The sequence below is a fragment of the Triticum dicoccoides genome, unplaced genomic scaffold (assembly GCF_002162155.2).
Source record: "Triticum dicoccoides isolate Atlit2015 ecotype Zavitan unplaced genomic scaffold, WEW_v2.0 scaffold58118, whole genome shotgun sequence".
Lineage (NCBI taxonomy): Eukaryota > Viridiplantae > Streptophyta > Magnoliopsida > Poales > Poaceae > Triticum > Triticum dicoccoides.
In genome coordinates, this window is record NW_021283659.1 from 48,147 (window position 1) to 75,365 (window position 27,219).

The window sequence follows — 27,219 nt, forward strand, 5'->3', positions numbered from 1 at the left end:
GTTCTATTGACTACTTCAGTTTGTCCATCAGTTTGGGGGTGACAAGTAGTACTAAAAAGCAGTTTAGTCCCCAACGTAGCCCATAAACATCTCCAAAAGTGGCTAAGAAATTTAGTATCACGATCTGAAACAATAGTATTTGGCACACCATGCAAGCGAATAATTTCACGAAAGAACAAATCAGCAACATTAACAGCATCATCGCTTTTATGACATGGTATAAAGTGTGCCATTTTCGAGAATCTATCCACGACAACAAATATGCTATCCCTCCCCTTCTTTGTTCGAGGTAAACCTAAAACAAAGTCCATAGATATATCCTCCCAAGGAACACTAGGTACAGGCAAAGGCATATATAAACCATGAGGATTGAGTCGTGACTTAGCTTTTTGACATGTAGTGCAGCGAGCAATAAAACGCTCAACATCCCGTCTCATCTTTGGCCAAAAGAAATGTGTAGCAAGTACGTCCTCCGTCTTCTTCACGCCAAAGTGTCCCATTAATCCTCGTCCATGCGCCTCCTGCAACAACAAAAGACGAACGGAGCTAGCTGGAATGCATAGCTTGTTAGCACGAAACACAAATCCATCGTTAACGACAAACTTGTTCCACATTCTTCCTTCTTTACAATTCTGCATTACATCTTTAAAATCAGCATCATGCACATATTGATCTTTGATGGTCTCCAAACCAAATATTTTGAAGTCAAGTTGTGAAAGCATAGTATAGCGACGAGACAATGCATCAGCAATAACATTTTCTTTTCCCTTCTTGTGTTTAATGACATAAGGGAAAGTCTCAATGAATTCAACCCATTTAGCATGTCTACGATTCAGTTTAGCTTGACTTTTAATATGTTTCAAAGATTCATGATCAGAATGTATAACAAATTCTTTGGGCCATAAATAATGTTGCCATGTTTCTAAAGTCCGAACAAGAGCATATAATTCTTTATCATAAGTAGAATAATTCAGACTAGGCCCACTCAATTTTTCAGAAAAGTATGCAACAGGTTTGCCATCTTGTAATAACAAACCTCCTAATCCAATTCCACTAGCATCACATTCAAGCTCAAAAGTCTTATTAAAATCAGGAAGTTGGAGTAAAGGAGCATGTGTCAACTTATCTTTCAATACCGTGAAGGCCTCTTCCTGTGCAGTACCCCAAAGAAAAGGCACATCTTTCTTTGTAAGCTCATTGAGAGGTGCAGCAATGGTGCTGAAATCTCTCACAAAATGCCTATAGAATCCAGCGAGGCCAAGAAAACTCCTCACTTGTGTGACCGTTTTGGGCTGCGGCCAACTCTCAATAGCTTCAATCTTGGCTTTATCAACTTCAATTCCCTGTGGAGTAACAACATAGCCAAGAAAAGATACTCGGTCGGTGCAAAAGGTGCACTTCCCTAGGTTACCAAACAAACGTGCATCACGTAGAGCAATAAAAACAACACGTAAATGTTCCAAATGTTCTTCCAAAGATCTGCTATAAATCAATATGTCATCAAAGTAAACTACCACAAATCGTCCAATGAAAGCACGTAAAACTTCGTTCATTAATCTCATGAAAGTACTAGGTGCATTAGTTAACCCAAAAGGCATGACTAACCACTCATATAATCCAAACTTAGTTTTAAATGCTGTTTTCCATTCATCTCCCAATTTCATACGAATTTGATGGTAGCCACTACGCAAATCAACTTTGGAGAATATTGTAGAGCCACTCAATTCATCAAGCATATCATCTAGCCTAGGAATAGGATGACGATAACGAATAGTAATATTATTAATGCCTCTACAATCAACACACATACGTGATGTACCATCCTTTTTCGGCACTAGAATAATAGGAACAGCACAAGGACTAAGGGATTCGCGTATATAACCTTTGTCGAGAAGCTCTTGTACTTGACGCATAATCTCCTTCGTCTCCTCTGGATTGGTACGGTATGGTGCACGGTTTGGCAGTGCTCCACCGGGAATTTTTTTGACTGCCCGGACCCAAAAACTGGAAACGGGTCAAAAAAAACTTCCTATAATGGCACCTGTCTCAAAACACTCAGAAACACCTAAAAATAGGATAGCCAGAAAATTTTTCGAAAAATGCGTTTTCGAAAAATTTTGGGCCTAAACGGAGCGTGGCTACCCGACTCTTTTTTTTTTCCGAAACCTACTCCGGCAAGGAAACACGAATCGGAATCGAGATGGATCCCGAAAACAAACCTAATAAGCAAAGAACTCGGATTGGTGGTGGATATATGGTGGTGGTATATGGCAGCGGTGGTGGTAGCGGTGGTAGTATATGGATATGGATCGGTGGTGGTATATGGACACGGATTGGTGGTGGTATATGGATACGAATTCGGAGCGGTGGTGGTAGATGGCAGGGGCGATGATGATGGTGCGGCGGCGGCGTGACAACTTATGACCAGAACTCGAAACTCTAAAAGACTAGACTCTAAGACCAGCAACTAGACACGACGATGCAACCGCAAATTCAACAAAGCAAAACGCTAAAAAGATTATGCAAGGCTCAGATTGGTTCGGATATGATGAACTAACCCTAAATTTTTTTTGTGGCTTTTTCGTGGACTATAGGTATGAAGAATAGACTCGATCTAAACTACGAAAAACTGTAAAATCTCACCGAGCAACCTGGAAATCTGATACCACTTGATAGAGGCAAAGGTGTCCCGTCTTTCGATGAGATGGTGGATTTCACTTTGGTGGAAGTCGACTTTGACGATCCGACTACGAACGTGCAAGGACGTCGCGCCTTAGCAATCGCTAAACCAACTCCGAGAGGTTATTGACCACGCCGGAGCACGATCAACCTGACCACGAGGGTCTGTTTCCTGCGAGCAAACGAAGAACAAGCAAGAAACTAAGATTGCAATCTGGATATTGCGAATATAAGATGAAAGCTTTATTGATCAAGGTGGGGTTCTGTGACGCCTTTGTCTGGTCGTTGAACACAAACGAAGTACGCGAAGTTGCAGCTATGGCGAACTTTTAATCTAAACAAAACCCAAAGTCTAAACGATGCCCTAAGGGCTGTATATATGGAGGAAGAGGGGGGAATTTCGTGGCCCTTGGTGGAGGGGTCCGAAATCAACCCTATCTCTTGTTTCGCCACACATACGGACTCTAAAAATAGCCTATACTTATGTATTTCGAAATTACATGGGCCTGGCCCAATAATAAGGTGACGCAGCACCTAAAATAGCCTCGGGACGAAATTTATGAAGTGGCATCTTGTATATTTCGTCCAAGGCTTCATGCACCCATTATGGTGGCTTCAAAGTCCTGAAATCATCACTTGTAACTCCGTTCTTGTTCCCCTTGCGCATGCCATCATCTCCATGCTTGTTCTTGCTCCAATGTTCATCCTTCTCCAAGCTAGGCCCTTCATTTGTAAGCAAAACAAATGTATCCAATTTAGGCAGCATCATATTCTCATGAACATTAGAATCATTACCAAGAAACGAAAGTACCTGGTAATTTAGTTAGCGTGCACGAGCTCTAGTAATTGGTCCAGTATGTATAGCAGCAGGGGCTGTGGGTGTAACAATTGTATTGATGTCCTCATCATTAGTCATGCCTTTTGGGTTAACTAATGCGCCTAGTACTTTCATGAGACTAATGAACGAAGTTTTACGTGCTTTCATTGGACGATTTGTGGTAGTCTATTTTGATGATATACTGATTTATAGCAGATCTTTGGAAGAACATTTGGAACATTTACGTGCTGTTTTTATTGCTCTACGTGATGCACGTTTGTTTGGTAACCTTGGGAAGTGCACCTTTTGCACCGACCGAGTATCTTTTCTTGGCTATGTTGTTACTCCACAGGGAATTGAAGTTGACAAAGCCAAGATTGAAGCTATTGAGAGTTGGCCGCAGCCCAAAACGGTCACACAAGTGAGGAGTTTTCTTGGCCTCGCTGGATTCTATAGGCGTTTTGTGAGAGATTTCAGTACCATTGCTGCACCTCTCAACGAGCTTACAAAGAAGGATGTGCCTTTTGTTTGGGGTACCGCACAGGAAGAAGCCTTCACGGTATTGAAAGATAAGTTGACACATGCTCCTTTACTCCAACTTCCTGATTTTAATAAGACTTTTGAGCTTGAATGTGATGCTAGTGGAATTGGATTAGGAGGTGTGTTATTACAAGATGGCAAACCTGTTGCATACTTTTCTGAAAAATTGAGTGGGCCTAGTCTGAATTATTCTACTTATGATAAAGAATTATATGCTCTTGTTCGGACTTTAGAAACATGGCAACATTGTTTATGGCCCAAAGAATTTGTTATACATTCTGATCATGAATCTTTGAAACATATTAAAAGTCAAGCTAAACTGAATCGTAGACATGCTAAATGGGTTGAATTCATTGAGACTTTCCCTTATGTCATTAAACACAAGAAGGGAAAAGAAAATGTTATTGCTGATGCATTGTCTCGTCGCTATACTATGCTTTCACAACTTGACTTCAAAATATTTGGTTTGGAGACCATCAAAGATCAATATGTGCATGATGCTGATTTTAAAGATGTAATGCAGAATTGTAAAGAAGGAAGAATGTGGAACAAGTTTGTCGTTAACGATGGATTTGTGTTTCGTGCTAACAAGCTATGCATTCCAGCTAGCTCCGTTCGTCTTTTGTTGTTGCAGGAGGCGCATGGACGAGGATTAATGGGACACTTTGGCGTGAAGAAGACGGAGGACGTACTTGCTACACATTTCTTTTGGCCAAAGATGAGACGGGATGTTGAGCGTTTTATTGCTCGCTGCACTACATGTCAAAAAGCTAAGTCACGACTCAATCCTCATGGTTTATATATGCCTTTGCCTGTACCTAGTGTTCCTTGGGAGGATATATCTATGGACTTTGTTTTAGGTTTACCTCGAACAAAGAAGGGGAGGGATAGCATATTTGTTGTCGTGGATAGATTCTCGAAAATGGCACACTTTATACCATGTCATAAAAGCGATGATGCTGTTAATGTTGCTGATTTGTTCTTTCGTGAAATTATTCGCTTGCATGGTGTGCCAAATACTATTGTTTCAGATCGTGATACTAAATTTCTTAGCCACTTTTGGAGATGTTTATGGGCTAAGTTGGGGACTAAACTGCTTTTTAGTACTACTTGTCACCCCCAAACTGATGGACAAACTGAAGTAGTCAATAGAATGTTGTCTACTATGCTTAGGGCTGTTTTGAAGAATAATAAGAAAATGTGGGAGGAATGCTTGCCTCATATTGAATTTGCTTATAATAGTTCATTGCATTCTACTACTAAGATGTGCCCTTTTGAAGTTGTGTATGGTTTCCTACCTCGTGCACCTATTGATTTGTTGCCTCTTCCATCTTCGGAGAAGGTTAATTTTGATGCTAAACAACATGCTGAATTGATTTTAAAAATGCATGAGTTAACTAAGGAAAACATTGAGCGCATGAATGCTAAATATAAACTTGCTGGAGATAAGGGTAGAAAACATGTTGTGTTTGCACCTGGAGATCTTGTTTGGTTACATTTGCGTAAGGATAGATTTCCTGATTTGCGCAAATCAAAGTTAATGCCACGTGCTGATGGTCCCTTTAAGGTGTTAGAGAAAATAAATGATAATGCATATAAACTTGAGCTGCCTGCAGATTTTGGGGTTAGTCCCACTTTTAACATTGCAGATTTGAAGCCTTATTTGGGTGAGGAAGATGAACTTCCGTCGAGGACGACTTCATTTCAAGAAGGGGAGGATGGATTTCGTGGCCCTTGGTGGAGGGGTCCGAAATCAACCCTATCTCTTGTTTCCCCACACATACGGACTCTAAAAATAGCCTATACTTATGTATTTCGAAATTACATGGGCCTGGCCCAATAATAAGGTGACGCAGCACCTAAAATAGCCTCGGGACGAAATTTATGAAGTGGCATCTTGTATATTTCGTCCAAGGCTTCATGCACCCATTATGGTGGCTTCAAAGTCCTGAAATCATCACTTGTAACTCCGTTCTTGTTTCCCTTGCGCATGCCATCATCTCCATGCTTGTTCTTGCTCCAATGTTCATCCTTCTCCAAGCTAGGCCCTTCATTTGTAAGCAAAACAAATGTATCCAATTTAGGCAGCATCATATTCTCATGAACATTAGAATCATTACAAAGAAACGAAAGTACCTGGTAATTTAGTTGGCGTGCACGAGCTCTAGTAATTGGTCCAGTATGTATAGCAGCAGGGCCTGTGGGTGTAACAATTGTATTGATGTCCTCATCACTTGGTATCTTTGTATTTCTCATTGAATTATCGATTTGGTTTGGCCAACTAGATTAGTTTTTCTTACAATGGGAGAAGTGCTTAGCTTTGGGTTCAATCTTGTGGTGTCCTCACCCAGTGACAGTAGGGGTATCGAGGCATGTGTATTGTTGCCATCGAGGATAAAAAGATGGGGGTTTCATCATATTGCTTGACTTAATTCCTTTACGTCATGTCATCTTACTTAATGCGTTACTCTATTCTTTATGAACTTAATACTCTAGATTCAGACATGAGTCGGTCCATGTATGGAGTAATAGTAGTAGATGCAGGCAAGAGTCGGTCTACTTGACACGGACGTGATGCCTATATTGCATAATCACTGCCTTGGATATCTTCATAACTTTGCACTTTCCTATCAATTGCTCGACAGCAATTTGTTCACCCACTATATTATTTGCCTTCATAAGAGAAGCCTCTGGTGAAACCTATGCCCCAGGTCTATTTTCCATCATATTAGTTTCCGATCTACTTCCTCCGTTCCTAAATATAAGTCTTTGTAGAGATTCCACTAGGAACCACATACAGATGTATATATATGCATTTTAAGTGTAGATTCATTCATTTTGCTTCATATGTAGTCCATCTAGTGGAATATCTACAAAGACTTATATTTAGGAACAGAGGGAGTACTATTTTGCAATCTTGTATTTTCAAATCTATAAACCAAAAAACCCAAAAATATTTTATCTTTCGTTTAGTTTTATTTATCTATCTCTTCAGATCTCACCTTACAAGTGACCGTGAAGGGATTGACAACCCCTTTATCGTGTTGGGTGCAAGTGTTTGATTGTTTGTGCAGGTATTGGTGATTTGCGCGTTCTTCTCCTACTGGATTGATACCTTGGTTCTCAAACTGAGGGAAATACTTATCTCTACTTTGCTGCATCACCCTTTCATCTTCAAGGGAAAAACCAACACAAGCTCAAGAAGTAGCAGTATGTTGCTGACCAAATGTTGTTCGGAGTCATATATGAGATCACGGACACGACGAGGAGTTCCGTAATAGTCCGGAGGTAAATATTGATATATGGGACAGTAGTGTTTGGTCTCCAGAAGGGTTCTGGAATTCACCGGAAGGGGTGTCAGATGTTTCCCGAAATGTTCTGGTACGAGAACACTTTATTTGGGTGAAGGGTTAAAGCCCACGGGGCTTTAGGAATGTGCAAAAGGCAGTTTTGCGGAGGCCAAGGGGCTAGACGCCAGGGACCCTGACGTCTGGGGCCAGACGCCAAGGACCCTGGCGTCTGGTCCTCGAGTCCGAGAAGGACTCTTGCCTTGCGGGCCAAACCGACTTTGAGGAGGCTTCTCCAAGAAACGACCCCAGGGATCAACATATAAATAGAGGGGCAGGGCTAGCACGAAGAACACATCAAGATTCACCAAGCCATGTGCAGGCAACCCCGCCCCCTCTAGTTTATCCTCCGTGATAGTTTCCGTTGTGCTTGGCGAAGCCCTGCGAAGATTGTTCTTCACCACCACCGTCACCACGCCGTCGTGCTGCTGAAACTCATCTACTACTTCGCCTCTATTGCTGGATCGAGAAGGCGAGGACGTCATCGAGCTGAACGTGTGCTGAACGCGGAGGTGCCGTACGTTCGGTACTTGATTGGGACGGATCGTGAAGGTATACGACTACATCAACCGCGTTGATAAACACTTCTGTTTAGCGATTTACAAGGGTATGTAGATGCTCTTCCCCACTAGTAGCTATGCATGATAGAGGCAAAGGTGTCCCGTCTTTCGATGAGATGATGGATATCGCTTTGGTGGAAGTCGACTTTGACGATCCGACTACGAACGTGCGAGGACGTCGCGCCTTAGCAATCGCTAAACCAACTCTGAGAGGTTATTGACCACGCCGGAGCACGATCAACCTGACCACGAGGGTCTGTTTCCTGCGGGCAAACGAAGAACAAGCAAGAAACTGAGATTGCAATCTGGATATTGCGAATATAAGATGAAAGCTTTATTGATCAAGGTGGGGTTCTGTGACGCCTTTGTCTGGTCGTTGAACACAAACGAAGTACGCGAAGTTGCAGCTATGGCGAACTTTTAATCTAAACAAAACCCAAGGAAAAGCTACTAGATGGATCTACTTATATAGGAGCAAGGGGTGGCGGCCAAGGAGGTGGGAGGACGTCCAAAGGCAGCCTAAAACTTAATCTAGGTCATACAAGGCCAATGGGCCCAAGTGGAGGTGATGTAACACCTTTGGACTTGTAGTTTGACTCGGATTCTGCTGCAGCATCAGATTGTTTCGTCCACAACTCAACGCTCCGGACGAATTTGAAGGTGATTCCAATTGGGTTGGAAAGTGCACGAAATCTAGTTTCCAACAAAAAAAGAATCACCCAATTCGGAGTCCGTATGGAAAACTTGTGTGCGTTTTGAGTCAGGTATGTCTGTGCAGTCCGAATCTGAATCCAGAACGTGAGAGACTTGGACTCTATCTTCTCTTGGGCCAAAAGTGACGTGAGAGAACTTTTTGGACAGCAAATAAACATCTCTTTCTTCCTTATCTTCATATGTGGATTGTACAAATGTCCCATACACCTGCAATTAGACAAAACACAAAAGTGTGTGAAGTATTTTTGTTCTGCATAACATAAATAGATTATTGAATAGTTGGAACTAGAAATCACCTGACAAATATGCATATATGCAATATTTTTGGTCATGTCCAAGGTAGTCATGTCCTCATCATCCTCCCCTTCTTGAAAATAAAGCCGTCCTCGGCGTTGCTTAATCTGAAATGTGGCTAACAAAAGAGACAAGGTGTACATGTTGTATATGTATATGTCATCCATTTTTACTTCCCTTGATTTTTGCATATATGACACATGAATAGATGAGTAACTTGCATAGTTCATAAAATCTAAAGCCAAAAAATTAGCGCAAGAAGTAGAAGGCATGAAAATATTGCATCTCAGTTTGCACATATAAGTGAAGCTCTTATTCATTTCAAAAGATTGACAATGTTCATCATTAAACCATCCCAACATTGGTGAATAAACCTTACTTGCATCAAATTTACATGCTACGACATGCTTAAATAAGCAAACATGCAATAAGTCATTCAACACAGAATCATCACCAAGATTAGAGGTCATATCAAAATGATTAAACATTGGTTCTTTTGCATCAATAGTTAATTCAATGAGTGCACTCAAAATTGTTGGTATTTCAGTTGTTTGATCACATGGCAAAGTCAAATTATCAACGTAGTCCTCTAAAATAGGTGGTGTGATCAAAGTAGTGGGTAGCTCATCAGATGGTGCATTCAAATTGACAAGGCATTCATCATTCTCATGTAGAGATGGAAGATCAGTACCTTTGTCATTACCTCTTATGATCAACTCAGATGATGTAACCACTCTCGGGGGCGATGTGTCACATGGTGGAGGTGATGTAGTCCTGACAACAACGGATGTGGTTGTCATAGTATGCCTAGTAGTTGAAGGAACAATCATATCAACTCTTGGAATGTGCACTGTGCGCTTGTTCTCCTTGTGGCCAACACGTCGTTTTATTTCCTGTTCAGCTTTGCAAGCAAGATGAAACAAATGGTCCATAGGATAACACTCTTCATGAATTAGTATCTCTTGAATATCATGGTTTAATCCTCCCCAAAATCTATCCATAAAATCATCTTCACTTTCTTCTAAAGAGGAATGCAACAAGGTAGTTTGTAAATCATCATAATATTTTGTTACAGTTTCACTACCTTGTTTTAAGTGTTGCAACTTTTTAATCATGTCACGAGTATAATAAGCAGGGACGAAAGTATGTCGCATGGCAAGTTTCAAATCATCCCAAGTAGTAGGTATATAATCAGGGTGTAACCGACAATATTCACTCCACCAAACCAAAGCATAACCAGTGAAAGAACCAACCGCAACCTTAACCTTTTTATGTTCATTGAAATTATGGGAAGCAAATATATTTTTTATGTCGAACTCCCATTCAATATATAAAGCAGGTTTAAAACGGCCATTAAATGGTGGGATAGATACATTAACCTGATCATGTGCATTTGGATGTTTGTGCACCTCTCGTGACGGTTGTGGTATTTGCAAAGGTGGTGGCACGTCTCCCGCGATCGACAAAGCCCATGAATTGACTCTGGATCCTGTCATGATTAGTAGAACAAGAAACAAAACCCAAAAATAATGTTCCTATAACTACTAGGATGTGGTGGTAAAACGCTCACAGTAAAGCAAATATCAATGTCTTACAAGTTCTTACCATGCAGCAGACGGTGATCGGCAACCAGCGGTGTCAAGTAACTCCGAATATTGAGTAAAGCGATTGCCAGGGGAGCGTACGTATACACGGTGTAGAAATATGTGGAGCTGGGTTGGCTATATATGGTAGCAAAAGATTACCAATAATCAATTCAAAGATGCAATGTTGAATAAACGCTCAACGACGGTACTGTGCTGGTCCTAGGCTAGACCGGACTAGAGACGCGAGCCTAGAACACTAATGAGGTCACGGCGTAGCAAAACTAGCATCAATGAAGGATACTAAGTAGCTCTTGACAGCAAGATATAAGTGAAGATCACAACGGCAGTGAAGATAATGATGAAAAACAACTGCCAAGCAGGATATACAACAACTCTCTCTCCAACTTTCCTCTTGAAAAGTTTGAGACAATTTTCTGATAAATTCTTTCAAAGAATGCTACTAACTCAAGCTTTCCAATGCAAAAAGAATCACTCAATTCCGAGTTGATATGAGGAGTCAAAGAATTCTAAAACTGGCCTGAAAAATTGGAACAAACTGTGTTCACGAACTTCGGAGGGCAAAAAGACCTATTTAGAAGCCGATTTTGAGGTGTCAAATATTGAACAAGCTTCTGCAACTATTTAGATGCGGCTCGTCGCTATCTTCAATTTGAGTACTCACGGAGCCAAAACTGACTTCGTATTAGGAAGATACACCTGTTTTACTGAACAGTGCGCAAAACAGATTCCAATCCGAATTCAGGTACGAGATTGATTCTAGATAGATCCAATTTTTTTTTCTTCTCTCTTTTTTTTCTCACGCCTTTTTTTTTCTTTTTCTTCTCCCTCTTTTTCTTTTTTTTCTTTCCTTTTTTCTCTTTTTTTTCTTTATCTTCTTTTTCTCCCTCTTTCCAAGACAAACTAGATAAGATGCAGATTCGATCAGGCGAAGATGTGAGTGACCTCAACTACGATTATGACAATAAACAGTGCGTATCACATGGTGGAAATTGGTGGATGGGATGGTGGACAGCGGATGGGATAATGATGCAGCGGCTGCGTGACTAATGTGAACAGAACTCGAAACTCTAAAGGAACTAGACACTAAGACCAGCAACTGACACGACGATGCAACCGATAATTCAACTATGCAAGCAATGAATAGAAAATCGCAAAGGCTCAGACTGGCTTGGATAAAGGATGAACAGATCTAACTTTTTTTTGTGGCTTTTTCTTGGACAATAGGTAAGAAAAAAAATCTAATCTAGGAAAAACTAGAAATTCTCACCGAGCAACCTGAAAACTGATACCACTTGATAGAGGCAAAGGTGTCCCGTCTTTCGATGAGATGATGGATATCGCTTTGGTGGAAGTCGACTTTGACGATCCGACTACGAACGTGCGAGGACGTCGCGCCTTAGCAATCGCTAAACCAACTCTGAGAGGTTATTGACCACGCCGGAGCACGATCAACCTGACCACGAGGGTCTGTTTCCTGCGGGCAAACGAAGAACAAGCAAGAAACTGAGATTGCAATCTGGATATTGCGAATATAAGATGAAAGCTTTATTGATCAAGGTGGGGTTCTGTGACGCCTTTGTCTGGTCGTTGAACACAAACGAAGTACGCGAAGTTGCAGCTATGGCGAACTTTTAATCTAAACAAAACCCAAGGAAAAGCTACTAGATGGATCTACTTATATAGGAGCAAGGGGTGGCGGCCAAGGAGGTGGGAGGACGTCCAAAGGCAGCCTAAAACTAAATCTAGGTCATACAAGGCCAATGGGCCCAAGTGGAGGTGATGTAACACCTTTGGACTTGTAGTTTGACTCAGATTCTGCTGCAGCATCAGATTGTTTCGTCCACAACTCAACGCTCCGGACGAATTTGAAGGTGATTCCAATTGGGTTGGAAAGTGCACGAAATCTAGTTTCCAACAAAAAAAGAATCACCCAATTCGGAGTCCGTATGAAAAACTTGTGTGCGTTTTGAGTCAGGTATGTCTGTGCAGTCCGAATCTGAATCCAGAACGTGAGAGACTTGGACTCTATCTTCTCTTGGGCCAAAAGTGACGTGAGAGAACTTTTTGGACAGCAAATAAACATCTCTTTCTTCCTTATCTTCATATGTGGATTGTACAAATGTCCCATACACCTGCAATTAGACAAAACACAAAAGTGTGTGAAGTATTTTTGTTCTGCATAACATAAATAGATTATTGAATAGTTTGCACTAGAAATCACCTGACAAATATGCATATATGCAATATTTTTGGTCATGTCCAAGGTAGTCATGTCCTCATCAATGCATCTCCGTGGATAGATCTTGCATGTGCGTAGAACATTTTTGTTTTCCATGCAAGGTTCCCTAACAGTACTGGGTGTTGAGACCCGCGGTGAACACGAGGGAGGGAGTGAGTGGGTCGTGGTTGAAGCTGGATGGGAACGCGCGCGGCGCCACGCCATGCGAGAAGGTGGTGGGGTTGAAGCCGCCATGCACGTCGTCGTTAGCGTAGCCAGGCGAGGTCGCGTACCCCCACAGCGGCAGCGAGAAGTTGGTCGGCGACGCGACGCTCTGCTGGCTTCCCCACGCGGCCTGTGGGCACTGGCCGACCTGTTGAGGTGGAAGGTTCGCCATCCCCGCGCGAGAAGCCTCCCCCTGCTCCTCCTCCGCCGCCGCATCCCTGGCCTTCTTCATGTTGAGCCTGTTCCACCGGTCGGTGGTGACCGCCTCCCGGCGCTCAACGTCGGCCTTCCACTCGGCGTTCGACAAGCCCGGGGGCCTTGCCATCGGCGCCCTCGGCTTCCTCTGCTTTGGCTGAACGAAATCGGTGGCTAGGCGAAGGGCGACATACTTCTTCGGCGGCATGACGGGCGACCCGGGGAGAGAATGGCGGGGGGAGAAGGGGCGACACTCGGGAAATAGAGGGAAAGGGGAAAGAAAACGGCGGGAAATCGGCTGGTGTCGTGGACAGCGTGGACCCACGCGCCTTTTTGCTTCAGTCGGCGCCCCAGGAGCCCCCCGACGTGCTGGGTTCGGCTTGGATTCGCCGGTTCTAATTTCGGACCAAACCGACAATAAACGAGGATCTCGGGGCGCGGCTGAGCCGTTTTTTCGCCGTCGGCGCTAAAAAAGGCGCCCTGGGGGCCCAGAAGTTGTGGTTTTGTGAAAACTTCCCCAAAAGGTGCTGTAAACTGTTATAAGTGCCCCTGAAAGTGTTCTGTGCAATTCACTCTTTTCCCCCTTATTATCGACCGACGTGGTGGTGTACCGGTTTTTCTTTCGGTGTTTATTATTTTTCCCACCAAACAAAAGGACTAGCCAAGCGCTCGGCAGCCTCCGACCAGCGCCCTCCCCCACGCCCGCGGCGATCTTGCCTCCACGTCACCGCCTCCCGCCTCCCGCCTCCGCCTCGCCCGCCGCCAGCAGCATCTGATGGCGGCGGTGTTAGCGGCGCATGGCTCCCGCGTTTCGGCTTCGGTAATCACTCCCCTGCTCCATTTTTGTCCTTCCATTTTACTCTCTGTTCCCACCCCAGCATAGAATCACCGTTCTGATAGAGGCAAAGGTGTCCCATCTTTCGATGAGATGGTGGATTTCGCTTTGGTCAAAGTCGACTTTGACGATCCGACTACGAACGTGCGAGGACGTCGCGCCTTAGCAATCGCTAAACCAACTCCGAGAGGTTATTGACCACGCCGGAGCACGATCAACCTGACCACGAGGGTCTGTTTCCTGCGAGCAAACGAAGAACAAGCAAGAAACTAAGATTGCAATCTGGATATTGCGAATATAAGATGGAAGCTTTATTGATCAAGGTGGGGTTCTGTGACGCCTTTGTCTGGATGTTGAACACAAACGAAGTACGCGAAGTTGCAGCTATGGCGAACTTTTAATCTAAACAAAACCCAAGGTCTAAACGATGCCCTAAGGGCTGTATATATGGAGGAAGAGGGGGTGGATTTCGTGGCCCTTGGTGGAGGGGTCCGAAATCAACCCTATCTCTGGTTTCCCCACACATACGGACTCTAAAAATAGCCTATACTTATGTATTTCGAAATTACATGGGCTTGGCCCAATAATAAGGTGACGCAGCACCTAAAATAGCCTCGGGACGAAATTTATGAAGTGGCATCTTGTATATTTCGTCCAAGGCTTCATGCACACATTATGGTGGCTTCAAAGTCCTGAAATCATCACTTGTAACTCCGTTCTTGTTCCCCTTGCGCATGCCATCATCTCCATGCTTGTTCTTGCTCCAATGTTCATCCTTCTCCAAGCTAGGCCCTTCATTTGTAAGCAAAACAAATGTATCCAATTTAGGCAGCATCATATTCTCATGAACATTAGAATCATTACCAAGAAACGAAAGTACCTGATAATTTAGTTGGCGTGCACGAGCTCTAGTAATTGGTCCAGTATGTATAGCAGCAGGGGCTGTGGGTGTAACAATTGTATTGATGTCCTCATCATCCTCCCCTTCTTGAAATGAAGTCGTCCTCGACGGAAGTTCATCTTCCTCACCCACATAATGCTTCAAATCTGCAATGTTAAAAGTGGGACTAACCCCAAAATCTGCAGGCAACTCAAGTTTATATGCATTATCATTTATTTTTTCTAACACCTTAAAGGGACCATCAGCACGTGGCATTAGCTTTGATTTGCGCAAATCAGGAAATCTATCCTTACGCAAATGTAACCAAACAAGATCTCCAGGTGCAAACACAACATGTTTTCTACCCTTATCTCCAGCAAGTTTATATTTAGCATTCATACGCTCAATGTTTTCCTTAGTTAACTCATGCATTTTTAAAATCAATTCAGCACGTTGTTTAGCATCAAAATTAACCTTCTCCGAAGATGGAAGAGGCAACAAATCAATAGGTGCACGAGGTAGGAAACCATACACAACTTCAAAAGGGCACATCTTAGTAGTAGAATGCAATGACCGATTATAAGCAAATTCAATATGAGGCAAGCATTCCTCCCACATTTTCTTATTATTCTTCAAAACAGCCCTAAGCATAGTAGACAACATTCTATTGACTACTTCAGTTTGTCCATCAGTTTGGGGGTGACAAGTAGTACTAAAAAGCAGTTTAGTCCCCAACTTAGCCCATAAACATCTCCAAAAGTGGCTAAGAAATTTAGTATCACGATCTGAAACAATAGTATTTGGCACACCATGCAAGCGAATAATTTCACGAAAGAACAAATCAGCAACATTAACAGCATCATCGCTTTTATGACATGGTATAAAGTGTGCCATTTTCGAGAATCTATCCACGACAACAAATATGCTATCCCTCCCCTTCTTTGTTCGAGGTAAACCTAAAACAAAGTCCATAGATATATCCTCCCAAGGAACACTAGGTACAGGCAAAGGCATATATAAACCATGAGGATTGAGTCGTGACTTAGCTTTTGACATGTAGTGCATCGAGCAATAAAACGCTCAACATCCCGTCTCATCTTTGGCCAAAAGAAATGTGTAGCAAGTACGTCCTCCGTCTTCTTCACGCCAAAGTGGCCCATTAATCCTCCTCCATGCGCCTCCTGCAACAACAAAAGACGAACGGAGCTAGCTGGAATGCATAGCTTGTTAGCACGAAACACAAATCCATCGTTAACGACAAACTTGTTCCACATTATTCCTTCTTTACAATTCTGCATTACATCTTTAAAATCAGCATCATGCACATATTGATCTTTGATGGTCTCCAAACCAAATATTTTGAAGTCAAGTTGTGAAAGCATAGTATAGCGACGAGACAATGCATCAGCAATAACATTTTCTTTTCCCTTCTTGTGTTTAATGACATAAGGGAAAGTCTCAATGAATTCAACCCATTTAGCATGTCTACGATTCAGTTTAGCTTGACTTTTAATATGTTTCAAAGATTCATGATCAGAATGTATAACAAACTCTTTGGGCCATAAATAAAATTGCCATGTTTCTAAAGTCCGAACAAGAGCATATAATTCTTTATCATAAGTAGAATAATTCAGACTAGGCCCACTCAATTTTTCAGAAAAGTATGCAACAGGTTTGCCATCTTGTAATAACACACCTCCTAATCCAATTCCACTAGCATCACATTCAAGCTCAAAAGTCTTATTAAAATCAGGAAGTTGGAGTAAAGGAGCATGTGTCAACTTATCTTTCAATACCGTGAAGGCTTCTTCCTGTGCGGTACCCCAAACAAAAGGCACATCCTTCTTTGTAAGCTCGTTGAGAGGTGCAGCAATGGTGCTGAAATCTCTCACAAAACGCCTATAGAATCCAGCGAGGCCAAGAAAACTCCTCACTTGTGTGACCGTTTTGGGCTGCGGCCAACTCTCAATAGCTTCAATCTTGGCTTTATCAACTTCAATTCCCTGTGGAGTAACAACATAGCCAAGAAAAGATACTCGGTCGGTGCAAAAGGTGCACTTCCCAAGGTTACCAAATTTCTTTTGGCCAAAGGTGAAGAAGACGGAGGATGTACTTGCTACACATTTCTTTTGGCCAAAGATGAGACGGGATGTTGAGCGTTTTATTGCTCGATGCACTACATGTCAAAAAGCTAAGTCACGACTCAATCCTCATGGTTTATATATGCCTTTGCCTGTACCTAGTGTTCCTTCGGAGGATATATCTATGGACTTTGTTTTAGGTTTACCTCGAACAAAGAAGGGGAGGGATAGCATATTTGTTGTCGTGGATAGATTCTCGAAAATGGCACACTTTATACCATGTCATAAAAGCGATGATGCTGTTAATGTTGCTGATTTGTTCTTTCGTGAAATTATTCGCTTGCATGGTGTGCCAAATACTATTGTTTCAGATCGTGATACTAAATTTCTTAGCCACTTTTGGAGATGTTTATGGGCTAAGTTGGGGACTAAACTGCTTTTTAGTACTACTTGTCACCCCCAAACTGATGGACAAACTGAAGTAGTCAATAGAACGTTGTCTACTATGCTTAGGGCTGTTTTGAAGAATAATAAGAAAATGTGGCAGGAATGCTTGCCTCATATTGAATTTGCTGATAATCGTTCATTGCATTCTACTACTAAGATGTGCCCTTTTGAAGTTGTGTATGGTTTCCTACCTCGTGCACCTATTGATTTGTTGCCTCTTCCATCTTCGGAGAAGGTTAATTTTGATGCTAAACAACGTGCTGAATTGATTTTAAAAATGCATGAGTTAACTAAGGAAAACATTGAGCGTATGAATGCTAAATATAAACTTGCTGGAGATAAGGGTAGAAAACATGTTGTGTTTGCACCTGGAGATCTTGTTTGGTTACATTTGCGTAAGGATAGATTTCCTGATTTGCGCAAATCAAAGCTAATGCCACGTGCTGATGGTCCCTTTAAGGTGTTAGAAAAAATAAATGATAATGCATATAAACTTGAGTTGCCTGCAGATTTTGGGGTTAGTCCCACTTTTAACATTGCAGATTTGAAGCATTATGTGGGTGAGGAAGATGAACTTCCGTCGAGGACGACTTCATTTCAAGAAGGGGAGGATGATGAGGACATCAATACAATTGTTACACCCACAGCCCCTGCTGCTATACATACTGGACCAATTACTAGAGCTCGTGCACGCCAACTAAATTATCAGGTACTTTCGTTTCTTGGTAATGATTCTAATGTTCATGAGAATATGATGCTGCCTAAATTGGATACATTTGTTTTGCTTACAAATGAAGGGCCTAGCTTGGAGAAGGATGAACATTGGAGCAAGAACAAGCATGGAGATGATGGCATGCGCAAGGGGAACAAGAACGGAGTTACAAGTGATGATTTCAGGACTTTGAAGCCACCATAATGTGTGCATGAAGCCTTGGACGAAATATACAAGATGCCACTTCATAAATTTCGTCCCGAGGCTATTTTAGGTGCTGCGTCACCTTATTATTGGGCCAGGCCCATGTAATTTTGAAATACATAAGTATAGGCTATTTTTAGAGTCCGTATGTGTGGGGAAACAAGAGATAGGGTTGATTTCGGACCCCTCCACCAAGGGCCACGAAATCCACCCCCTCTTCCTCCATATATACAGCCCTTAGGGCATCGTTTAGACCTTGGGTTTTGTTTAGATTAAAAGTTCGCCATAGCTGCAACTTCGCGTACTTCGTTTGTGTTCAACGACCAGACAAAGGCGTCACAGAACCCCACCTTGATCAATAAAGCTTTCATCTTATATTCGCAATATCCAGATTGCAATCTCAGTTTCTTGCTTGTTCTTCGTTTGCTCGCAGGAAACAGACCCTCGTGGTCAGGTTGATCGTGCTCCGGCGTGGTCAATAACCTCTCGGAGTTGGTTTAGCGATTGCTAAGGCGCGACGTCCTCGCACGTTCGTAGTCGGATCGTCAAAGTCGACTTCCACCAAAGCGGTATCCATCATCTCATCGAAAGACGGGACACCTTTGCCTTTATCATAACCCCAAAATCTGCAGGCAGCTCAAGTTTATATGCATTATCATTTATTTTCTCTAACACCGTAAAGGGACCATCAGCACGTGGCATTAGCTTTGATTTGCGCAAATCAGGAAATCTATCCTTACGCAAATGTCACCAAACAAGATCTCCAAGTGCAAACACAACATGTTTTCTACCCTTATCTCCAGCAAGTTTATATTTAGCATTCATACGCTCAATGTTTTCCTTAGTTAACTCATGCATTTTTAAAATCAATTCAGCACGTTGTTTAGCATCAAAATTAACCTTCTCCGAAGATGGAAGAGGCAACAAATCAATAGGTGCACGAGGTAGGAAACCATACACAACTTCAAAAGGGCACATCTTAGTAGTAGAATGCAATGAACGATTATAAGTAAATTCAATATGAGGCAAGCATTCCTCCCACATTTTCTTATTATTCTTCAAAACAGCCCTAAGCATAGTAGACAACGTTCTATTGACTACTTCAGTTTGTCCATCAGTTTGGGGGTGACAAGTAGTACTAAAAAGCAGTTTAGTCCCCAACTTAGCCCATAAACATCTCCAGAAGTGGCTAAGAAATTTAGTATCACGATCTGAAACAATAGTATTTGGCACACCATGCAAGCGAATAATTTCACGAAAGAACAAATCAGCAACATTAACAGCATCATCGCTTTTATGACATGGTATAAAGTGTGCCATTTTCGAGAATCTATCCACGACAACAAATATGCTATCCCTCCCCTTCTTTGTTCGAGGTAAACCTAAAACAAAGTCCATAGATATATCCTCCCAAGGAACACTAGGTACAGGCAAAGGCATATATAAACCATGAGGATTGAGTCGTGACTTAGCTTTTGACATGTAGTGCATCGAGCAATAAAACGCTCAACATCCCGTCTCATCTTTGGCCAAAAGAAATGTGTAGCAAGTACGTCCTCCGTCTTCTTCACGCCAAAGTGTCCCATTAATCCTCCTCCATGCGCCTCCTGCAACAACAAAAGACGAACGGAGCTAGCTGGAATGCATAGCTTGTTACCACGAAACACAAATCCATCGTTAACGACAAACTTGTTCCACATTCTTCCTTCTTTACAATTCTGCATTACATCTTTAAAATCAGCATCATGCACATATTGATCTTTGATGGTCTCCAAACCAAATATTTTGAAGTCAAGTTGTGAAAGCATAGTATAGCGACGAGACAATGCATCAGCAATAACATTTTCTTTTCCCTTCTTGTGTTTAATGACATAAGGGAAAGTCTCAATGAATTCAACCCATTTAGCATGTCTACGATTCAGTTTAGCTTGACTTTTAATATGTTTCAAAGATTCATGATCAGAATGTATAACAAATTCTTTGGGCCATAAATAATGTTGCCATGTTTCTAAAGTCCGAACAAGAGCATATAATTCTTTATCATAAGTAGAATAATTCAGACTAGGCCCACTCAATTTTTCAGAAAAGTATGCAGACATAGTCACTAGCGGAACGTTGAGCAACTAAACATTCATACCTGTCAGCATCTTCAGGAGCCATGTATTGCGTCTCATGATCAGAATCATCTCCACCATGTTCTTCACGTGTAATAAGAGCCAATGTCTCCTCATCATAGTCACTAGCGGACTCATATCCACCATCCGCGGTAGCAATCATCACACGCGGATATTTGCATTCCCTCGCATAATGACCTCCTCCCTTACAACGACGACAAATAATATCACTTGTGTGCCCTGTTGATGCCATGGAAGAAGAAGAACGCTGTGCAGGCCCCGCAGGTGCGCTCTTGGCAGATAATGGTGGTTGTGCCTGTTTTCTTGTATCACGGCTGGAGGTGGCACCGGATGGAGGTGCTGGTGCAGTTGAAGTAGAAGATGCACGTGGTGTCCATGATGAAGGTCGGCCTGCAGAAAAGTTAGTTCGCCCCAATGCTTGTCGATCCTGCACTTCACGTTCAGCTTTACAAGCAAGATGGAATAAACGAGTGATATTAGTATACTCCTTATAGTCTAGAATGGTCTGAATCTCTCTATTTAATCCACCCAGAAAACGTGCAAGCATAGCTTCATTCACCTCAACAATACCACATCTAATCATGCCAGTTTGTAATTCCTGATAATATTCTTCTACAGAATTTTTTCCTTGTCTTAAACGCTGCAATTTTTGAAGCAATTCACGTTGATAATATGGTGGAACCCAACGCGTACGCATAGCAGTTTTCAAAGCAGCCCAAGTAGTTGGAATAGGATACAATCTACAATGTTCAGACCACCATACACATGCAAAACTAGTGAAAGCACAAACAGCAGCAGCAACTCGTCTCTCCTCAGGATATTGTAAACATGTAAATCGTTGTTCAGTTTCTAACTCCCAAGTAAGATATATATCAGGAACATATCTACCCTCAAATGGTGGAATATTCAATTTCAGTTTAGGAATATGGACATCATCGCGTACCTGAGGTGGTGGTGCAGGCCTACCATTATGAATATATACCTGAGGTCGACCTGCTGGTGGTGGTACAGGTGGCCTGCTGGTGGTGGTACAGGTGGCTGCACGTAGTGTTGATTTTGATCAACCTCATCCTCATAGTCTCTCACATAATCATCCTCCTCCGCATCAGCAGCAGGAGCCACAGAAGTATCAACAGCAGCACCAACAGTTTGGCCAAACGCAAGAGGAACACGGCTTGCTCGGCGGAGGTCTGCTTCGCGACGTGGAGGTAGTCGTTGTTGTTTTTGTTGTTGGAGAGGTGCGTTAGCTGCAGCGGGTGGTGGTGGTGGAAGACGCGCGAGCAATTCATTAAACTTGTTATCGAGCTTTGTTTCGAACGTCTTCTCAAAGCCAGTGATCTTCTCCATGGCCTCTTCAAAATTGTTCAGCACATCTTGCACCTGTTCAGTCATCATTTGCTGAAACTTATCATGAAGCTCCTTGTTCGATAAATTCTCCCAGTCAATCTCGTCGGCTTGTGATCCTGGCATGGTTAGCAGCAATAGAAACGCACAAGAATATGATCCTACAGACTACGAACAAGTGGTGGTGGTGGGTGTCACAAATCCGTCAAGCAAATCTCAAATTCTTACCAGTTCTTACCCAGCAGCAGGCGGTGATCGGCAACCGTTGTAGTCAAAAACTCTCAAAGCTTGGATAGAGCGATTACCAGGGAGAGTCAAACGCATGACGTAGATGTATGTGGAGCTGGGAAGGCTTATAATATGGTAGCAAAAAGGGTCAGCAATAATCAATTCAGAGATGCAAAGTTGAATAAACGCTCAACGACGGTATTGTGCTGGTCCTAGGCTAGACTGTGCTAGAGACGCGAGCCTAGAACACTAACAAAATCACGGCGCGGCACGTAAACAAGGGAAAAGCACACTCTGGAATTTTTTTTTCGCTCTTTTTTTTTGCGCTCTTTTTTTTTGCGCTGCTTTTTTTTTCTTTTTGCGAAAAATCACTATAATGGCGAGTGTCTCAAAACTCTTCTTAGCTCAAACTGACAGGATGGGCACGAAATTTTTTTGACCAATTTTTTTTTTTTTGACTGTCCGGACCCAAAAACTGGAAACGGGTCAAAAAAAACTTCCTATAATGGCACCTGTCTCAAAACACTCAGAAACACCTAAAAATAGGATAGCCAGAAATTTTTTCGAAAAATGCGTTTCCGAAAAATTTTGGGCCTAAACGGAGCGTGGCTACCCGACTCTTTTTTTTCCCGAAACCTACTCCGGCAAGGAAACACGAATCGGAATCTAGATGGATCTCGAAAACAAACCTAATATGCAAGGAACTCGGATTGGTGGTGGATATATGGTGCTAGATGGCAGGGGTGATGATGATGGTGCGGCGGCGGCGTGACAACTTATGACCAGAACTCGAAACTCTAAAAGACTAGACTCTAAGACCAGCAACTAGACACGACGATGCAACCGTAAATTCAACAAAGCAAAACCCTAAAAAGATTATGCAAAGGCTCAGATTGGTTCGGATATGATGAACTAACCCTAATTTTTTTTGTGTGGCTTTTTCGTGGACTGTAGGTATGAAGAACAGACTCGATCTAAACTACGAAGAACTGTAAAATCTCACCGAGCAACCTGGAAATCTGATACTACTTGATAGAGGCAAAGGTGTCCCGTCTTTCGATGAGATGGTGGATTTCGCTTTGGTCAAAGTCGACTTTGACGATCCGACTACGAACGTGCGAGGACGTCGCGCCTTAGCAATCACTAAACCAACTCCGAGAGGTTATTGACCACGCCGGAGCACGATCATCCTGACCACGAGGGTCTGTTTCCTGCGAGCAAACGAAGAACAAGCAAGAAACTAAGATTGCAATCTAGATATTGCGAATATAAGATGGAAGCTTTATTGATCAAGGTGGGGTTCTGTGACGCCTTTGTCTGGTCGTTGAACACAAACGAAGTACGCGAAGTTGCAGCTATGGCGAACTTTTAATCTAAACAAAACCCAAGGTCTAAACGATGCCCTAAGGGCTGTATATATGGAGGAAGAGGGGGTGGATTTCGTGGCCCTTGGTGGAGGGGTCCGAAATCAACCCTATCTCTGGTTTCCCCACACATACGGACTCTAAAAATAGCCTATACTTATGTATTTCGAAATTACATGGGCCTGGCCCAATAATAAGGTGACGCAGCACCTAAAATAGCCTCGGGACGAAATTTATGAAGTGGCATCTTGTATATTTCGTCCAAGGCTTCATGCACACATTATGGTGGCTTCAAAGTCCTGAAATCATCACTTGTAACTCCGTTCTTGTTCCCCTTGCGCATGCCATCATCTCCATGCTTGTTCTTGCTCCAATGTTCATCCTTCTCCAAGCTAGGCCCTTCATTTGTAAGCAAAACAAATGTATCTAATTTAGGCAGCATCATATTCTCATGAACATTAGAATCATTACCAAGAAACGAAAGTACCTGATAATTTAGTTGGCGTGCACGAGCTCTAGTAATTGGTCCAGTATGTATAGCAGCAGGGGCTGTGGGTGTAACAATTGTATTGATGTGCTCATCATCCTCCCCTTCTTGAAATGAAGTCGTCCTCGACGGAAGTTCATCTTCCTCACCCACATAATGCTTCAAATCTGCAATGTTAAAAGTGGGACTAACCCCAAAATCTGCAGGCAACTCAAGTTTATATGCATTATCATTTATTTTCTCTAACACCTTAAAGGGACCATCAGCACGTGGCATTAGCTTTGATTTGCGCAAATCAGGAAATCTATCCTTACGCAAATGTAACCAAACAAGATCTCCAGGTGCAAACACAACATGTTTTCTACCCTTATCTCCAGCAAGTTTATATTTAGCATTCATACGCTCAATGTTTTCCTTAGTTAACTCATGCATTTTTAAAATCAATTCAGCACGTTGTTTAGCATCAAAATTAACCTTCTCCGAAGATGGAAGAGGCAACAAATCAATAGGTGCACGAGGTAGGAAACCATACAAAACTTCAAAAGGGCACATCTTAGTAGTAGAATGCAATGAACGATTATAAGCATTCCTCCCACATTTTCTTATTATTCTTCAAAACAGCCCTAAGCATAGTAGACAACGTTCTATTGACTACTTCAGTTTGTCCATCAGTTTGGGGGTGACAAGTAGTACTAAAAAGCAGTTTAGTCCCCAACTTAGCCCATAAACATCTCCAAAAGTGGCTAAGAAATTTAGTATCACGATCTGAAACAATAGTATTTGGCACACCATGCAAGCGAATAATTTCACGAAAGAACAAATCAGCAACATTAACAGCATCATCGCTTTTATGACATGGTATAAAGTGTGCCATTTTCGAGAATCTATCCACGACAACAAATATGCTATCCCTCCCCTTCTTTGTTCGAGGTAAACCTAAAACAAAGTCCATAGATATATCCTCCCAAGGAACACTAGGTACAGGCAAAGGCATATATAAACCATGAGGATTGAGTCGTGACTTAGCTTTTGACATGTAGTGCATCGAGCAATAAAACGCTCAACATCCCGTCTCATCTTTGGCCAAAAGAAATGTGTAGCAAGTACGTCCTCCGTCTTCTTCACGCCAAAGTGGCCCATTAATCCTCCTCCATGCGCCTCCTGCAACAACAAAAGACGAACGGAGCTAGCTGGAATGCATAGCTTGTTAGCACGAAACACAAATCCATCGTTAACGACAAACTTGTTCCACATTATTCCTTCTTTACAATTCTGCATTACATCTTTAAAATCAGCATCATGCACATATTGATCTTTGATGGTCTCCAAACCAAATATTTTGAAGTCAAGTTGTGAAAGCATAGTATAGCGACGAGACAATGCATCAGCAATAACATTTTCTTTTCCCTTCTTGTGTTTAATGACATAAGGGAAAGTCTCAATGAATTCAACCCATTTAGCATGTCTACGATTCAGTTTAGCTTGACTTTTAATATGTTTCAAAGATTCATGATCAGAATGTATAACAAACTCTTTGGGCCATAAATAATGTTGCCATGTTTCTAAAGTCCGAACAAGAGCATATAATTCTTTATCATAAGTAGAATAATTCAGACTAGGTCCACTCAATTTTTCAGAAAAGTATGCAACAGGTTTGCCATCTTGTAATAACACACCTCCTAATCCAATTCCACTAGCATCACATTCAAGCTCAAAAGTCTTATTAAAATCAGGAAGTTGGAGTAAAGGAGCATGTGTCAACTTATCTTTCAATACCGTGAAGGCTTCTTCCTGTGCGGTACCCCAAACAAAAGGCACATCCTTCTTTGTAAGCTCGTTGAGAGGTGCAGCAATGGTGCTGAAATCTCTCACAAAATGATAGAGGCAAAGGTGTCCCGTCTTTCGATGAGATGGTGGATTTCGCTTTGGTGGAAGTCGACTTTGACGATCCGACTACGAACGTGCGAGGACGTCGCGCCTTAGCAATCGCTAAACCAACTCCGAGAGGTTATTGACCACGCCGGAGCACGATCAACCTGACCACGAGGGTCTGTTTCCTGCGAGCAAACGAAGAACAAGCAAGAAACTGAGATTGCAATCTGGATATTGCGAATATAAGATGAAAGCTTTATTGATCAAGGTGGGGTTCTGTGACGCCTTTGTCTGGTCGTTGAACACAAACGAAGTACGCGAAGTTGCAGCTATGGCGAACTTTTAATCTAAACAAAACCCAAGGTCTAAACGATGCCCTAAGGGCTGTATATATGGAGGAAGAGGGGGTGGATTTCGTGGCCCTTGGTGGAGGGGTCCGAAATCAACCCTATCTCTTGTTTCCCCACACATACGGACTCTAAAAATAGCCTATACTTATGTATTTCAAAATTACATGGGCCTGGCCCAATAATAAGGTGACGCAGCACCTAAAATAGCCTCGGGACGAAATTTATGAAGTGGCATCTTGTATATTTCGTCCAAGGCTTCATGCACACATTATGGTGGCTTCAAAGTCCTGAAATCATCACTTGTAACTCCGTTCTTGTTCCCCTTGCGCATGCCATCATCTCCATGCTTGTTCTTGCTCCAATGTTCATCCTTCTCCAAGCTAGGCCCTTCATTTGTAAGCAAAACAAATGTATCCAATTTAGGCAGCATCATATTCTCATGAACATTAGAATCATTACCAAGAAACGAAAGTACCTGATAATTTAGTTGGCGTGCACGAGCTCTAGTAATTGGTCCAGTATGTATAGCAGCAGGGGCTGTGGGTGTAACAATTGTATTGATGTCCTCATCACGTTCCCTCCATTCGTGTTTGGTCTAACGCGTGTGGATGGCGGCTTGCCTATTCGTGTATGCTGAGACTCGGTGCTGGCCGCGATTGTAGCTTTGTGAACACTGATATGTGCAGTGTAGAGTTTGACGAGTTAGGTTTCAGCTTACGACTTGGAAATTTGTATGGGCGACAGTATCCTTCTGTGTTGTTGGACATATTTCCAGGTTAAATTAGGTGAACCATCCCGGATCGACCAAGCTGGTATGAGATAAAAGCATCAAAGGACCCAAGTAGGGGACAAACGGAAGTAGCATTAACAACCTTTTGGGGGTCGAAAATTTAGTAACACGTGCTATTCTAATGCAAATGCAAAAGAAGTTGCAGAGTTTGACAGCTTATGCTGGTTTCGGGGAGGTGAAGATTCATACCTCAGGTTCCCTTACACACTCCCCGTGAAAAAAAAGGTTCCCTTACACACTCCCCGTGAAAAAAAAGGTTCCCTTACACACACAAGAAAAAGGGTATGGTCTGAA

General features: G+C 42.4%; 1 protein-coding gene across 1 annotated transcript in view; it reads left to right on the forward strand.

The window, feature by feature from the left end:
* Positions 1 to 13,851: 13,851 nt before the first annotated feature.
* The window catches only part of LOC119347093 (NAD-dependent protein deacylase SRT2-like), a 46,635-nt gene continuing 33,267 nt past the window's right edge, over positions 13,852 to 27,219 (forward strand). Inside the window, exon 1 of the mRNA XM_037616058.1 lies at positions 13,852 to 14,016. Within this exon, the coding sequence (XP_037471955.1) occupies positions 13,972 to 14,016 (45 nt within the window). The 5' untranslated portion in view covers positions 13,852 to 13,971. The remainder of the gene's footprint in view (positions 14,017 to 27,219) is intronic.